Source organism: Pyrgilauda ruficollis, unplaced genomic scaffold (genome assembly GCF_017590135.1).
Source record: "Pyrgilauda ruficollis isolate IOZ18807 unplaced genomic scaffold, ASM1759013v1 scaffold35, whole genome shotgun sequence".
NCBI lineage: Eukaryota > Metazoa > Chordata > Aves > Passeriformes > Passeridae > Pyrgilauda > Pyrgilauda ruficollis.
This window is the reverse complement of record NW_024524934.1, coordinates 6173979-6191366: the sequence shown is the minus strand read 5'-3', so window position 1 is coordinate 6191366 and position 17388 is coordinate 6173979. Positions and strand designations below refer to the sequence as shown.

Here is a 17388-nt window from a genome sequence, read left to right as displayed (position 1 = left end):
TGTTCCGCCCCTCACTCTCAACATCAGCTAGCTGGGGAAGAGAAGTGGCAGATTCTTGCTTTTGTTTACTTATTTGTAAATGTAATTATTTACTAAGGCAGTTTTGCTACCTCACTGGGGTTGCTGTTTGGTCCAGTGTGTTTTGGAAAAGCCTGGTAAATCAGCCTATGTCCAGTCAAGACAAAAGACCTTCACCCCTCCAATGTGAGGTGGTAAAGCCAAGTAGCCAGGCTGTCTGATACTTTAAAGGAAAACAGATGTGAAAACATGGACTCAGCCTACTTCTTGCAGCAGTGGTATTAATACAAAATCAACATTTGTCTCTGATGAGTTAACTCTTCAGCCTATTTCTCCCAGTAGTGCTATTAAGTAGGGATAAGTCCACTGAGGTCAATGGCATTTACTGCTATAAAGCCAGTATAAAATCACAATCAGAGTTATCAATGTGTAACTTGAATAGGACTTCATCCTTAAATTTTTCTCTCCATGTCTTTTCCTTATGTAAATGAGATTTACTGATTTGACTATCAAATGACCACCAAATAAACTATGTAATTATCAGATTTTTTTAAAGGCCCTTGAGACCTTGAAGATACTCTGCAATGACAAAGTAATGTACGGAATCATTGAATCACAGAGCGGCTGAGGTTGGTAGGGACCTTTCAAAATCATGTAGACCACCCTCACAGGAAGAAAAAGTGGTTTCTAATGCTCAGATAGAATTTCCTATGTTTCAGTTTCTGTCCATTTCTCGTTCTACCACTGGGCACTGCTAAGGAGAGGATGGCTTCTTATGTAAAGCTATGTAGCAGCAACAGAATACCTGTTATATCCTGTGAGATGAGTTAATATTTCCACAGAGACAATCTCACTGCCTTTTACAGTATGTAGAACTGTAGTTCTGTAATGAACAGAAATATCAGTTCATAATGGATAGTATACAACAGGTTTTGACCATATTAAAAAAAAATCTACAAACCACTTCCGTGCCAGTAAAATCAACAGTAAACCAAACTGGACCTGAGCAGGGACCCAGCTACAAGCTCTACAATGCAATAGTCCACACTCTTTAATTAGAATCACACTCCTTGAACCACCTGGACAGCTACCACTCCTCCAGGTAGTCTGAGGACAGTTCAGGGAACAGCATCAAACTGTTTTCAATATGCAGTTTAAGTGAGATCCCTTGAAGCTCACATATGGTATCTAAATGGCTTAGTGTGAGCCACACTCTGTATCTTGCCTTGCAGGGACAGATTGGCGTGGTCCACTTCACTTATCAGCACAGACAGACTCTAAGCATATTTCATGAGCCAAGGAAGGTCAGAGTTGCATTAATTATAGATTGCTGTGATTACTTACAATTAACATTTGAAACCTGCTGAAATCAAATGGGAATGGATACTGTCACTTACTCCTAAGTAAACTGTACCTTGAATGAGAAGTTGTCCTACTGCTTCAGTGTGGGCCTGGGATTTAGCTGATGATTAGCGACTAGGATTATTTTTTCTCTAAGACCTTTGGATTCAAATGAAAATACTTACAGCATACAAGTTTCTTTGTAACAAGTGATCTCCATGCATGTAGTTGAAGTCTGCTTGGCACACTTATGAAAGGCAGGGTTGTCAGCCCCACTCCTCCCATTTCTGGTGGCTATCAAGGTCAGCAAAAGCCTCAACGTAGATGCTGTAATAACACTGATAGTTCAGAAAAACACCCTTATCTCCCCTACAAAAGGAAATTTTCTTACATTTGCAGGGTTTGCTGAGTAATGTTTCTTGATCCATCCACTGGGAAATGCTATTCAGAGTAGACAAGGCTTGAACTCAAACAGAACAATAAAAGGGATTTACATTTATCATAAGAAAAACAAGGTTCTTTCCTCAATTGTACTGTTTTTCCTTAAGAGTGAAAGATCTCCATCACACATGTCCTGCAGCATGCTGTTTTTTCCAGACATGGGATTTTGCTGGGAAGTTGTGACACACAGTTTGTGGGAGCACTTGCCAGCTGAGCAATGCTTTCACTAGTGCTCACCACACTCCTTAAACAGGCACGCTAATTATGTTACAGGCTGTCTGTATGGAGCTACGAGAGGCTATAGTATTTTCCTAGGAACCAGAGCAAGGAAATCAGCAGGTGCCTTCAGTTGGGTTAGCTGTATATCTGCTGTGACCGGAATTTCTCTTGACAAATAATGACAACATCATTAAGCATTCACCCTAGAGGTGTTTCAGGTCCTCATGAGTGCTCATACTTTCAGGTTGTCAATGAATGCTTCTTTCAGTACCAAGGAGTTACTGAGGACCTGTTAAGTATTTAAATAAAAAAATACTAGGCATTGATAAAAACAAGTGTTTTTAATGCCGCATACAATTAACCCGGTGCACGACAAATAGCTGGCCTCCAGCTCTACTTAATGTCACCAATCACAGGCCTTTGAGCCCAAAGTTCAGTCAGTTTTCAACCCACTTCAACATCCTTTTAGCTAGTCCACACCTCATCAGTTTCCCTACAAAAATGTTACTTGAAATCTGTCAAAAGCCTAAATCAAAATAAACAAGATCCATTGCTTTTTCCTCATCCACTCAACAAGTAATTTCATCTTAGAAAGTGAGCTGAGCATGATTTTATCATCATAAATTCATGCCAACTAGCTTCAATCTTTCTTGTCCTTCATTCATCTGAAAATGATTTCCAGGATTATTTGCTCCACCACCTTCTCAGGCAGTGAAGTGCAGATCTTCCTTCCTTCTCACTCTTTTCAAAGACAGGACTGATATTTGCTTTTTCCAGTCCTCAGAACTTGCCCTCCCGATCTGATCCTGCTCTTATGAGGGTGTCTTCACTACTCCTGATTTTCTGATGAGTCTCAGGGACCTGGGAATCCTGAGATAAATCTTACCAGGGAAGAGCATGGTGGAGATGCCAATGAGTACCTCAGCCTCTTCCATGTCCTTTGTTACCAGGTCAGATTTGTGAAGTAATGTATACTATTACATACAGCAGCATTTACAATAGCAGCATGAAAACCACAAGCTCAACAATCTTAGCTAATAATACACTTTACATACAGTAGTAACTATTCGCATTATAATGATCACTTTTTCCTCTTCTCAAAAACACCATGTTTAGAAAACTTTTAGAAGACCTACAAATCTACATTGGCATTGGTCTTTTCAGCTACAGTGGCTGAGCAGTTCTCTTCTGAGTGCATTGTTCCATCTGCTTTTAAATATAATTATAAAACAGTGAGGTAGAGAAAAAAAGAACTCTGAAGGAAAGTAACAAATCATTTACATATGCTAAATTTAAAATCAGTGATGGCTCATTTGCACTTGAAGACTAAACTGTATCCAGCCTGGATGAACAGCTTTTTTTCCCATAGCAGAAAGAGATAACATGGGATCCATTATGGCAGGTGTATGGCAGTAATATAAAGAGGAATAACAAAGATACATAAGAGGTGATCTTCATTTCTGGCTGTGATATGAATGTGATTATTGATCATGTTCCCTCTAGTGCCCATACTTCAGAAAGGACAACAAAAAAAAAAGAGGTGGTTCAACAAGAAAACATAATTTTGATTACAGAAAACATATACTGACATAAGAAACTAGAGAATCTCAAACTTTGTAAACTTTAAAGAACACTCAACCTGATCTGAGACACCTGACTAGTTTGTTGGTATGTGTACATGGGGAATTAATGGATAATAGCAGATACTGTGATCTGCAAGAAAATAGCACTGTGAGCTCTGTGACTGGAGACTATACTAGAAATTGTAAACAGCATCAGACATGCATTTTCTGTGGCTTACACATATCACTGCTAGCCCCCATCTCCTACTCTTCAAAACAGTGCTGACCTTTTGAATTCACAGTGCAATGCAGTGGCTTCTTTCTTCTCAGCATCACATGCCTGCCATGAGGGCAAATGGAAGACCTGGTGCCAGGCACAGACAGATTGCATTTGTTTTTTTCCATTCTCAGTCCTCTGCTACAGACATGCCACTTCCACAGGACCCATTCTCATCAGTACTCTTATTACTTAACAGTAAATAGTGGCACATACGTCTCTCTGAAAAATACGTTTTAGTGGTTCCTTTATATTGTGGAGAAAACACCAAATGAGTGACCTCTGTTATGTAGATCAAACAAGTTATAGAGTAATTTTTCCTGAATATCTCCATGGGAAATACTCACAATAGCAAGGCTCTCCCGGAACATCATCTGGAGTTCCAAAGTCCCAGACTGAAGGCCTCTCCACCTGGACAATCAAAATTGCAAACACTAAATTCTGCCTCCTGTGTAAAGCCCTGGGATCATGCTTGGTCATACTGCATCATCTGGGACACTGAGGCAGAGAGGTGTAGAAGAGCTCTGTGGGAGACAGGGTGTGGACCAGATGTATGCAACTTTCCGATAAAGGAGAGAGTGCTACCTCCTCCTGCAATGTGTCTGACTAAGTGTCCCAGGCTTCGGTTTCCAGTCACTAAAAATGCTTAGCTCATGTGTCTTCCAAAGTCCTAATCTTAAAACCCACTGACTTCGTAATTAAATAGACTTTAAGGCTTAAGACTCCTGTGGAAGTCATCTCATGTGATATCCGGTAACCCTGTATGGATCCCTCTGGCAGCAGATGTGGATGGACTCAGCTTGTGCAGTCCTGCTGGTGTGAGTGGTTTTTGACTTGTGTGTTAAACCGTGGCTAGCACCATTGAAATTGGAGGAAATAGTCACAAATCAGGCTTCTGTATGATGGGGGAAAAAACTAAAACCCAAAAAAACAAACCCCCCCCCCCCCCCGCCAAAAAAAAACCCCCCAAAAAAAAAAAAAAAAAAAAAAAAGACCAACCAAACACAAAACCCCCCTGTTGCTTCTCTAAGTGCAGTGAAGCAGGAAATTGCTGAGGCAGCTGCAGGTGGCTGGTGCTCTGAGCACTCTCCTGTGACCACCAGCTGCACATCTCCCAGCGTCTCCAACGCCAAAGGCCCACTCTGCCCCTCTGCTGTGCTCCGCAGTGCCATGGGGAGCCCAGCCCCGCCTCAGGATTACCGGGTGCCGGGCAGGGACGGGGCCAGGTTTGGGCTCGGAGCGGAGCACCCCGGGGAAGTGGGATTCCCACGACAGCCCAGCTATACCAACTGGCGTCCTTTTTATGTGGCTAGAGGGACAGCATTTTGGGCCGTGCTCCAGCAGCGCTATCAGCGCTAGGGAACGCCGCAAACCCCCGCTCGGGGCGGTGGAAGGTAGAAGGAGGCAGGCCAAGATGCCCGTTCAGCCCCGGCACTGCCGGGCTCCCGCACCCGGTACCAGCGGCGGCGGGGCCCGCTCGGTCACATGGAGGCGCCATTTCCTCTGCCCTTGCTTTGCCCTTAAAGCCGCCGCGGTGCCGCCGGCGCCTCGCCCCGCACGGGGCGGTTGCGGACGGGCGACGCGTCCCCGTCTGCCCCCACCGCACACTGCCCGGCGGAGAGGCGGGGGTGGCTACGGCGGGGGACGGGGCAGAGACTCGGCTAAAAACAGCCCTCGCCTAATAAAGCGATGGGGCCCGGCGCCCGCGTCCTATAAATACGCTCGGTGCGCGGCCGGCGGGCTTTGGCCGGCGCGGCGCGGCTCGGCTCTGCAGGCGGGGCGGTGCAGTCAGCACAGCAGGGCCACCACTGTCGCCGCCTCCGCTGCCAGGACAGCCCCGGCCCCTGCACCCCAGCGAGATGCCCCGGGTAGACGCAGACCTCAAACTGGACTTTAAAGATGTCCTGGTCAGACCTAAAAGGAGCAGCCTCAAAAGCAGAGCAGAGGTGGGGGCATCCAAAACCAGCATGCTTTTCCTCCCCCTTCTCAACGCTTAACTTCCTTAACCCGCCTCCCCCCCCGCTTTATTTTTATTCCCCGGTCTAGCGCAGCAATGCTCTCCCCGATCGAAACGCCCTTTGTGGGGCGGGGGGATGCCACTGCTCCCGGGATGGGAGGACGAGGACGGGGCCGGGTTTGCGAAGTCCGCGGCGTGTCCCCCCCACGGCCCCGGGGAGCCGGGGGTGGCCAGTGCCGCGCTGGCCTCCCTCGCTCCTCAAGCTGAAATACAAGGGGGCAGTGGGGAATTACTTGCGCCTAACAGGTGCCTCTGCGGCGCTGAGCGGGGCCTGACCTCCGGTTTCGGAGGGGGCGGTGGCGGCGAACCAGCAGCACTGCGGGACGGGGGTGTCCGGTTACCCGCCCCGCAGCTTGGGCCGGCAGAAGCCGGTGATGACACCTGACAGGCAGCATTGCCCTCAGCCTCGGGGGCTGTGGGCGGTGCTGGTACCGAGGAACTGATGTGCTCTTTAGGGGAAAAAAAAAATAAAATTAAATTGTAATAAAAACCCGCGAAGACGCTGGGGAGCGCTCTCAGTGCGCTGGGTGCCCCGGGCTGGGACCCCGTCACAGGGGGTACTGAGGGCAGTCACATCAAACGTGGGGCGATGGGTGCGTTTCACCCTGTCTTGGGTTTCACCCCCGTGTGACCTCCGTGTGTAGAGCCTGGAGTCCCCTGAGGCTCTGTGTGCCTGCTGGCCACTGTTAGCCGGAACAGTTCTGTGGTTCTCTCTCATCGGGGATCGGGCAAGACCCCGGGAAATCAATCCCATAAGGATCGATTGCATCCACAAAAAAAGATGGCTGCCTCAGGATCGAAGGTGCCTTCTCGTTTACCCCACGTAACCCCAAGGTTAACAAAGGATTTAGTTTGACTAAAGAAGGAATTATGTTGTGTTGGGGGATGAAAAGAGGATTAAGATTTTCTCCAGGGGACATGGAGTTGTAAGAGAGAGAGACTGAGGTAGAAAGGGAAAGTGAAACAGGGAGGCTGTGTTTACTATAGGCCTATGGCCAGTGGTTTTCAGGGCAGCAGCTAAGCAAAACCTCTTTGCCATCATAGTAGAAAGTTGATCTCTGGCAAGCAATTTTTAATTTATGATGAACAGTGTCCTAGCCGAGTAGCTCCTCATCGTGGGCAATTACTGCACATAAAGCCTCTGGGCACTTTTGAGCCATTTGGTTGGGGACCTATGGATCCCTCCTTAAAATTCACTGTGCCGGCCTGGCAAACAAGTGGAGCTGTGCTCCACCGAGTGAGTGGCAGGCACCTGGCTCCTTCAAGTGCAGTGTCTTGTATATTTAGCAGGGTGCAGGCTGTGGCAAGAAGGGCTGCTGGGAAGGGAAAACGATAGGAGGAACATGAGCTGATACGGCAGGGTTGTAACGGGTGGCTCTGATGAACTGTTAAAACATTGCAGATGAGAAAAAGTGCGTGTCATGAGGGGGTCAGTGAAAACCGATGAAGGTTAAGAAATTGGACACCATCACTGAGGCTGTGGCAACAGGGATAAACAGAGTCTGCGAGAGCCAGATCTGAAATGGACAGCCCCAGTCTGCTTCAAAACAAGAATATAAATAAATAGTTCTGGCAGAGGAACAGAGGCAGCATACTACAGTGCCTGCTACCCAGCAAGCTGCTGCTTTGAAGCTTATATCAGGAAGCGTCTGCTTCTCTGGTGTGAATGCCTCGTTTTGCGCAAGGATAGCTTTTTATGCAGTGACTAGAGTTAAGTCAGCTTCCTAGAGAGACAGTTTGGGATGTTTGCAGATCTTCCTGTAGGTTTGCTATGTTGGTACTTGTTTCTGATTCCTTGCACTGTCTTCATTTTCCATGGTTGCTTTCTCTTTTTGAAAAGATATCAGAAAATGTGATGCTTGAATTCAAATATCGAAATTTTTCAGAGCAGGGGTGGGAGTGGGAGCAGTATTATCTGTCTGCGGGGTCTTGGTACTCACATAGCCTGTTCCTGCATTTGCTGGGCTTGCTCATGCACTCTGTCCATTGCAAGTTCAACAGCCAAGTGTCCTGTAGGAAGTTGTTAATTCAATTTTTTAAAATTTAAGTAACTCCACAAGAGCAGCACAGTTTGCTAAAATAGGTAGAGAGAATAGCAACCAGCATGATCAGCAGCGTTGACTGATTTCCACATGAGGAAAAGCATAAACATACCAGGATAATTCAGTATGGAGAAGAAGCAGCTGTGGAGAATATACTAGAAGTCCATAAAGTGAGGAGTCGAATGGAAAAGGTGAAACTGAGTAGTGACTGTTGTTTGTCTGTCATAAAACAAGAAAATGCACTGAATGTATTTACCAGGCAAAGGTCATAATTTTTATGCAATGTATTTGACTTATTGCTATAGGATATTGGAGAGGCTTAAAGGTGTGAAGGACTAAAAAAAATTACAAGGCAAGTTCTTGCTTTGTCCTGTGTCTATTTTGCAGTACTTTGGTGTCTTTTCTGAAACGTAACTCTTCTCCTTTCTGAAGTTCCTTTGAAAGAGATGTTTTTCCTTTGTAAAACCGCAGAGCAGTGGTTTTGGTGCTGGCAACTCTGTGGAATTGGTTGTAGGATACTTTTGTGTCCCACTGCCCTTGATTCTAGTCAATACATTGTGTTAAGAGGGAGTAAATAAATTAAATTAAAGTGAATTAAATTTTTGTACTTGTTTCATACCTATAATCTTCACACTATTTTCTAATGTTAGTTGCAGCTAAAGAATGTTTTGTCATCCATGATGACTGGAGAATTAGATGTCTGATAGTAAATGGGAGAAAGGGGAGTCTCCATTAAGATATATCTTAGCTTGTTCACTGAAGTGACTCTTCACTTACAAGCTTATATGAGAACCTGATTCACAGTTTATCACTAAGGCACCAAGGTCTTTTATACAAATCAGTAATAAATCCTTCACAATATTAATCAGAATCTAGCCTGCAATTTGGAAGTGCTCAAAATGTGTTTTAATTGAATATTAAATCCTGTATTTTTTCTGTTGCTTTCTTTCTTGTGATGGATTTCAGTTTAGTTCAGGTCTCCAAATGTTAGTGGGTTAAAGTTGCAGGGAGGTTCAGTGAAAACTGAAAGAGCCTTCATTTTCACTAGAGACTAAACTAATATCTTAGAGTTATGCATTTCTTTTTTTTTTTTTTTTTTTTCCTTTTGAGCATTTTTCCCCTAGGTAGGAAGGTCCTAGGTCAGCCAGTGGGAGCTGATCTAACTTGATACCTCTTGCAGATGTAAGGAAAAAAAGGCCTGATGTTACAGTGATCATTTGAAGGTGCTGAAGAAGAAATAACTTTGAAGGTGAAGGCGGATACAGTTTTTAAGACATTAACTTAGAAACTAGCAGCTTCTTGGTTTAGCAAGGCAAGGTATGATTGTTCATATTGTATGGCAAGAGTGCTGTGACCAGAAGAGCATACTTTATTATATGGTCTTTTACCTTAAAGATAGGGACAAAGTCCTCTATGCCCTGGAGACAGAGGGAGTTGCAATTCTGACTTTTTGGAGTCAGGACTTCAACTTGAGTTTCTCAGGCAGCCATACAGACAGCTGAGATTACTTCTGTGTACAATAACCCAGACTCCTCGTTGTCCTTTCTTTCCAAGCCCTGCTGCCTTTTTCCTTTTCACTTCTTGATTTGATTTTGATTATTTTTCTTCAGTAAGAGCTCTATTTAATGCAGAAAACATTCTTTTAAATTTTTTTCTTGTTTGGAAGGCAGAATTGTAAAAAAAAAATCAGTGATGTAATAGTGGAACAAAAGGAACAGGAAATATGAGGAAAATGGAGAAGCTGTGTCTAAACATGTTGTATCTGAAATCAGTGGCAAAACTCGTGAAAGATTACAATCAGTTACTTAAAAGAATGCATGTCTGTTCACTGCAGGTTGACCTCACGCGCACCTTCACCTTCCGTAACTCCAAGCAGACGTACACAGGAATTCCCATTATAGTGGCAAACATGGACACTGTGGGGACATTTGAAATGGCTGTGGTTATGGCAAAAGTAAGTCTCAACTCTCATTTCTGCAACAGAAGGAACAGTTGGGAAGCTGCTGGGTAACAGTGAGCAGCCTTTGTTGATTCTTAGCTAAGTTTGTTGGAGAGCAGGGGAACATGAGTTTAAAACTCCAGAATAAAAAAAAAGCAGATGTGCTTTTACAACAGCACAGTTACCACAAACAGGGCTCCTGATGTAAGGAAATTTTTGTGGAGATGCCCCTATACTGGGAAGCATCCATCTTGCATGTAGCTCAGCTTCAGGTGGAGCTTCTAGAGCTTAGTTTTTGAGGTCCCTTTGTGCTCCATGCCAGGAAAAAAAAAAAATTAGCTGACAAGTTTTGAAAGTGTGGGTTATGGGATAGAGCTGCGGCACTTTCTAACTTAATGAACCTCTGTCACATTCAAAATACTGACACTAGCTTAATGAAACATATCATAAACCTGGTCCTGAAAGGTTGGCCAAGTGTGCCAAATTGCTTTTGAAGAGCTGTTTGTAGTTGCCTGGTCTGTTATTCACTGTTACTGTTTCTTCCAAGCAGGATGAGCCAATACTTAAAAGGGGGTTTTCTAATACCTTATTTTGCACTTGAGGGAAAAATTACTAACTCAGACATTAATATCAGTTCTCTTGGTTTTTTGCTAGCATGCAATGTTCACTGCAATTCACAAGCATTATTCTCTGGAAGAATGGAAACTGTTTGCTGCCAATCACCCAGAATGCCTTGAGGTACATTTTTCTACTGTAAATTATTATGGTTTATTGCTTTGTTCTGAACTCACGTACAGTGGAGTCTCTAGGGAATACTGTTGTCAAGGGAGGTTTTGGAGAATGAAGATACTTGCTGTTCTTAAATTCATCAAGGGAAGTGGCTTGTCCTGATTTCAAAGAACGGCAATGTGAGTCCATTATGAAAGTGCTTATATTAAGATGCAAAAAAGCAAAGTTTGTATATGCCTGGAATGGAAACAGAGAAGTATCCTGAACTAACAAGGAGGAAATACTTAGGAGTAGGTATGAGTGCTATGCTTCTGTTGCTGTTGGGAGCTGTGGTAGTGCACCAATGTAAACAATTTCAAGTAACCCAACCACAGGCTGGCCCTGCACACCCTTGTGCCAGGCAAAGTGTTTGCTATTAGGTGTGCAAGTGGGTCTGAAGTCTACAGGCTGGAGGGGCCTAAGTGCTGGGCCCAGGCAGGGATGAGCATTCAAAGTTGTCAGAGCTTGTATGTCCTCCGCTTACCTGCTTGCACCAGAGCTCACTTTGTGCTATTCCTGGCTGTGCTATCCCACTTGTTCACAGGGTCCTAGCCTGAGCCATTGTATTTAATAGATTTAAACATTGATTTAATTCGTGACTTTCTCACATTCAGACTTCTTTTCTTCTGGCAGGCCCCTGTACCAGTAGAGGCACTGTAAGTGTGCCTGGCCATCTCCCCTTCCTGCTCAAAGTTCAATGCAGTTTTTGATCTTTCTCTGTATGGAAAAGAATACCACATTGCTGTATTGTATCTTTACCTGTGGCACATTTCAGAATTATATTATAAAGGCTATTGATTACAGAGTTGTCTGAAAGTGAGCCTAGCACTTCTGCCAGTCAGGATTACTTACATGCCACCCTGGGGTAGAAAGTGGTCCCAGGAATGTCCTGTGTCTGAACACTTCCAAACTAAGCTTATTTGTGGTACATAATGAGTGGAATAGGATCTCCTATTCATGTAGTGATTAAATACTGAGTTGCACAGTGACCTTGGATTTCTGCAGAGGTTTCGTAGGCCAACAGTTGTGGAAACTATTTTTCTTTTGGAAAGAATTTGTTGGAAGACAAAGAAAGAAGCAATCTGCTTGTTTTCAGTGGTAGCTGACCTTGCTTGAGAAAAGGGATTAGACTACAAAACCTCCAGAGGACCCTTCCCAAAAAAATTATTCTGTGATTCTGTAGATCACAGGAGTGCCTGGTGAATTTAAAGACTCAGATTTTACTCTCTGACAGTGCCCCAAATTTTGCCTAACTTCCTGGAAATATACCAAGTTAGGGCTTCATCTGTGTTCATGTTAATATGAGTATGGCTGAACCTTGATTGATCTCAGATGATTATATATGCCTGTGACAATCCACTTGTGAATGAATGCTAGAAAGCTAATTTCCCTCTCTTTTGTATAATTTAAACTAGACAGAAATAGCCCACTGATTTTCCCAGGAAGGTATTTATTTCATATTACATAGTGTGATTTTTCACTAGTTACCAGCACAAGTCCTGCCAAGACTATGCAGGAAAAGACACAAACTGTGTGTGTTTATTTCAGTTTTTGCAACCTACTACTCTGTTTTGTTCTCTGTTTTTTTAGCATGTAGCAGCAAGCTCAGGTAGTGGACAAGATGATTTGAAAAAGTTAACAAGTATTCTAGAGGCCATTCCAGCTATCAAATACATCTGCCTGGATGTGGCAAATGGATATTCAGAGTATTTTGTGGAGTTTGTGAAGTCCGTCCGTGCCCTGTTCCCACATCACACCATTATGGTAAGTGTGTAGAAAGGGTGGAGGGTGGGTGTGTGTGTGTGTGAATTCTGTCCAGGAACAGGACCCACAGTTTGACTGGTAGGCATCAGAAGCTAGAAAAGGAAGGGAAGCAAGGAAGGGTGTTTAATAATAGTTCGGTATTGTCCGTCCATTGCTGATGATGTCTGTGGGAATGTTTAATGTGTGATCTGATACAGCTGTCTGAATAGGTTGGCATGGAGGACTGGGTGGATCCAGTTCTTTTCCTACCCATGTCCCCCTTCTGCACTAGATGAGACCTCTAATTGTTAAGTGTATAGGTTTATTTTGGTGATTCTAAGCAGAGGTTTGCTGTGGGAATGTGCCAACATTTCTGGCTAGCTGGGGCCAATGATTATTAGATCACTATGAAGACAGATCAGTGCAGACTGATCCTTGTCCGTGATCAAGAATGAGAGGGATGTTGGGCAGTTGTGAGCAGCATGATCGGGGAGCACAATGGTCAGTGATGGGGCTTTTCACAGCGCTTTCTGTGATGTTACTATCCCATCTTAGAGTGCTAATCCCATGCTTCCTTGAGCCCTTTTGCACCAAAAATAGGGTGTTTACATGGACGTGGAACTCCTGTCAGAAGAGCACTACTGCTGCTTTACCAGGGCTCTTGAAGAAATGTGTCGGAATTGTTTCTGTGAGAATAGCAGAAATCCTCTGACAAGCAGCAGATCAGTAATGAGGTTATCAGCCTTTCTGCAAGCCAGTGCAGCAAAAAATCATGTGTTTAGGCATCACTTGCCTGCTTTCCCATGCCAAAGATAAAGCTTCATGCATGTAGAGTAAATGTGAAATAAGAGTGTTCCTAAATGTGCATTCTCCCTTGGTTCAATAGAGAATAACAAGTTCAGGCAGCTCAGAAGAGGATGCATTCCTTTCTCCCATGTCGGAGGAAGGCTCTGTTTTTGCTTTGGAATGATGGAAAACTGAAGGGAGCTGAAATGCTTGTTGGATTCTGGGTTGTCATAGGCTGATGAATAGGCATTCTTCAACAGCTGACTGGAGAGGTGGGAGCCATTTTGATATAGTCATATTTCCTATGGCTTTGGAGAGATATTTTGGAACTATGAAATGATAAATGTGGGCCTTCTGAGCTTTCTTCTTCATGTTCACTGCAGTGAGGGAAGAAGCTGTTTCCTTGCTTTGGATGTGAAGTATTGTCCCTAGTGACATGATTACTCCAGTGTCTTTGTCTTTGAAGAGTTGTGGGAGGGAGCTTAAAGCACATAGTTAAAGCCAAAGATTATCTCTGTCAGGAGTGGAAAGAAAATTGTGTGTCATGCCCTCCTCCACCTCCCCACAGATTGCTGACTTTGCTGACTGAGGAGGGAACTCAACCAAGATGAATTCCCCAGAAGGCAGAGAAGGTCAATGTCAAAGTCAGATATCAAGACCAGATTTTTGTCTAGGATTCTTAGGCCAGTCTCATCCACCTTCCACATCTGTTCAGCTGCCTTCCTAGTATCTCTGCTTTTGTGGCTAAGGTTATTGTTACTTCAGGTCGCATTGTCCTGACAGCACCACTTGCTTGAGCACATTTACAGCCCTGACCTGTTCACTTGCCTTCTCTGATTGTAGCTCCTTTATCTGAATGTGGCTTAATATAGCTTATGTTTTTCATCTCTGCACAGCAATAATTTCCACTCCTAAAAGCATGCTAACAAACTTGGGGTGTTTAAAAACCTTCAGTTTTCCAGAGCCTCCAGAGTCTGTTCAGTCCCTGAATGTCTCTGATTCAACTAGACACCCACCTCTACCCTGCTTCCAAATTACTTCACGTTCTGTGCCACAATGGCCTTTTGAAGCTGTTCCTGGCTGAAATGCAGGAGCTGGTCTAGGCTCCTTTTAATGGTAATCTGGAAGACATGTCCTGCTGCTACCTGTTCTGACTGCTTTGGTGTGTCTGTGCTGTGCCTGCAGTATGTTCTCTGCTGTTGGGGCTTTCAAACAAAAGGGCTAGCAGTTAAATAGGAGGTATAAAAATAAAGAAGCTTTCTCATAGCTGAAAGTGATCTCCAGGACCTTGTTTGCTTTCCTCAGCATGACTATTCATTCCACAGTCAGCTGCAGTGCAATACATAACAGTAACCCAACCCTGGATCTTAGGGAATGTGTGTTCCCAGGAGCCATGTAATGGGTTCAGCTCTGAGGCTGAAAGGGGATGTGCAAAGCGGCTGTGGTTAATGTAGTACTCCCCTGCAGATCAAGGATATCTCTTGAGTAACAACCTTTCAAATCCATGTTTCTGTCTTTTTAAATACTTCCTTTTATAATCACATTACCTTATTTTCTTCTGCCTGAAGAAGATGACACAAGGTTTTTTCACTACTGCATTTTGTATTAATTTACAAAGAAGATCAGTTTCTCCATGGAACACAAAGGGTAGGGCAAAAAGACAAACAGGGCACAAAGGTACAGCGTGACTTGTCTTAAATCACTCATCAGGTTGGGAATGGGGGAAGAAGGAATATTTAAGTCTTCTGAGTGTCCCACAAGTGCCTCCCAGAACCAGGAAGATCCTGAGGAGGATCACCCATTGGGGTGTTTTCCTGTTGTGCAGCATTATGTACATCAATTGTGCTTGCTTGCTCAAGTCTAAAGAAAACCTTCAGTCAGCATTCATGATGGAGGATCAGAGCCTTTAGATTACAGGTTGCATAGTCCTTATTTATTAGTTTAATTTTAGTCTTTAGGGTTATTCCATCACCCTGAAAGTCTGTTTACAAGCTAAGTTATCTTTGCCTGCAAGCTTTGCCAAGTTTTTATCCTGAATTTCTCTTTTCATGCTATTCCTCTGTTATAGAAGAGCAACCCTGAGAGGAGCAGGGAGTGTGGCACGAAGAAGACTGAGGCAGGAGCACACTTGGAGATACAGTAGCCCATAAGATGTGGGCCAGAGAAGGAGGCAAGCAGAATTGCAAAGCAGAAGCAGCGGGAAACAGCAGGAGCCAGAAATTGTTGCTCCTCCTTGGAGTCAGTAGCAGAACTTTTCTGGGCCTTGGAGGCAGAATGGAGGCAAGATTCAGTCAGAGTAAGCCATGCAGACTACTCCCAGTTCATCCCTGGAACACACGCCAGAGTAAGGGCTAGTGTCTGAGAACAGGGGCCAGGCAGGATCCCAGGACAGGAGAGAGTGATGCTGCTGAGCCTGCCTCAGGTCAGGCACAGTACTGAGTGCAAGCACCCACTGGGTATGGCTCAGCCTTGCAAAGGGCATCTCCATCTCATGGTTAAGCACCCCTTACTTTCGTGGGTGGGAAGTGTCCTTTGGCCGTCTTCCTGATAATGTGGAGGCACAGACTGTGCTTTCCTCTAGGATACAAGAAGAAAGTTTGAGAACTGTTGTCATAGACACTTCTCCCCAGCTCGATCCATTGCCATTTGCCAGCAGCTTTCAATCAGTGCAGCAGTGTTCCTGTCTTAGGCAGTATGAGTTGATATTTATAGCAGGCTTTCATGAGGCACAGTATCAAATGCCTGACTGAAATTCAGAGGCACTGCCCTATGTGTTCACTAATTTTGTATCTCTGTCAGAGAAGCCGTCGTCTTTATAATCCTGTTAGGTAAAATCTTGATCTCATTAAAGTCAGTAGGGAAACTCCCTTTGACTTTTCTGAGGCCAGGATTTTTCTCAGGACTTACCCACAGTTCAGTCATCCTGGATAGTGCTGGAATGACCCGGGGTGGTGTTCACTTGAAACCTCATACTGAGTGATGGTACATCACAATACTTGCACCAATTGCTTTGTTCCCTGACTACTTGTGTAAACACACTACACAGTGTATTGTCTGTAGTGACTTCACAGTACACGTACCAATTGTGTTCTATTCTTTTAAGTTAATCTTAAGAGGGTTTAATTTCTGTAGTCTCAGTCTTTCTATATTGATCTTTTCAGATATTTTTTTTAAGTTGAAGTATTCTGGCTTTACCATACCAGTGGTTACTTCAAAAGCCCTTTTGCCTCAATTCACCTGTCATACTGGTATCAGTGGTCAGGCAAGCATTGGTTTCAGTAAAGCAGAGTTCAGCTGGATGTGAGTAAACTGATTTCCCTTCAGCTGTCATACTGGGGTTTTTTCACATACAGATAACTGTGCCTCTCTCATAGTGGTTTTTTTTTTTTTTTGTGCTCTCTGAGGTCTGCAAAAAATACCTAAAAGAAGCAAGCCTCTCATTGGCAGGTTGAAGTGTGCTATGTAGAGTTCCACATCTTCCTTGAAAATTTGTTAAGGATCTGTGGATTCAGAAAGACAGAAAGCCGTGATGTGTGTACTTGCATTCCAGGAAAAAATGTATTCTGGGGACATAAGTACTTTTCCCTGCTAGGATGAGCATTTTGAACCAACATATGCAGTTCCAACATTTTCTAGCAGTAACTTAACAGTAAACGTCTGGTTAACATTTCTGAAGAGACAGTTTGACAACCCTCTGTGCTCTGCTAATAAGAAGACACTTCTGTTTAAGTTAAATACATATTAGATCCCAAATCTCATGCAACTACTGACTTGAATACCTGCTCCTTCCTATTTATGAAACTTTTGAATGTGTTCCAGTATTTCACCAAGTTGTACTGTGGTGTTTGTCATATAGCACAGGTGGTCATCTGCCTTCCAGAGGTAAACTGCATGTCTTCAGTGGCACACTCTCCATCACCACACCTTGGAATGTACAGCACTTAGTATAACAAATTACCACTGAGCAGAAAGGAAGCAGCACTTAGCTGGAACACTGTACCTATTCTATATTCTTTATTTCCTGATTGTTCTATTTTATTTTATTTTTAATCAATATCATGCTCTTTTGAGCAGAGTTAAGTGGTCCTGTATCATAGACCACAAATTGCTGCTTGATATTGTCTTTGTTTTTATAAGTGCTTCAGGTGGTGGCTTGTCAGCTGTTTCAAGCTAATAAAAGGAGGAAGCAATATTCAGTAAAAATAAATAAATGGTGAAATAGGAGTCAGAAATCA

General features: G+C 43.8%; 1 protein-coding gene across 4 annotated transcripts in view; it reads left to right on the top strand.

Annotated features, from left to right (window-relative positions):
* Window positions 1-5382: 5382 nt before the first annotated feature.
* The window catches only part of GMPR (guanosine monophosphate reductase), a 47866-nt gene continuing 35860 nt past the window's right edge, over window positions 5383-17388 (top strand). For 2 of the 4 annotated variants that reach the window (XM_041475519.1, XM_041475520.1), the window contains exons 1-4: window positions 5388-5804; window positions 9752-9871; window positions 10511-10594; window positions 12215-12388. In XM_041475519.1, coding sequence (XP_041331453.1) covers window positions 5718-5804; window positions 9752-9871; window positions 10511-10594; window positions 12215-12388 — 465 coding nt within the window. In that variant the 5' untranslated portion in view covers window positions 5388-5717. Of the gene's footprint in view, window positions 5805-9751; window positions 9872-10510; window positions 10595-12214; window positions 12389-17388 lie in introns of all 4 variants that reach the window. The other 2 variants (XM_041475516.1, XM_041475518.1) reach the window with 2 other exon arrangements.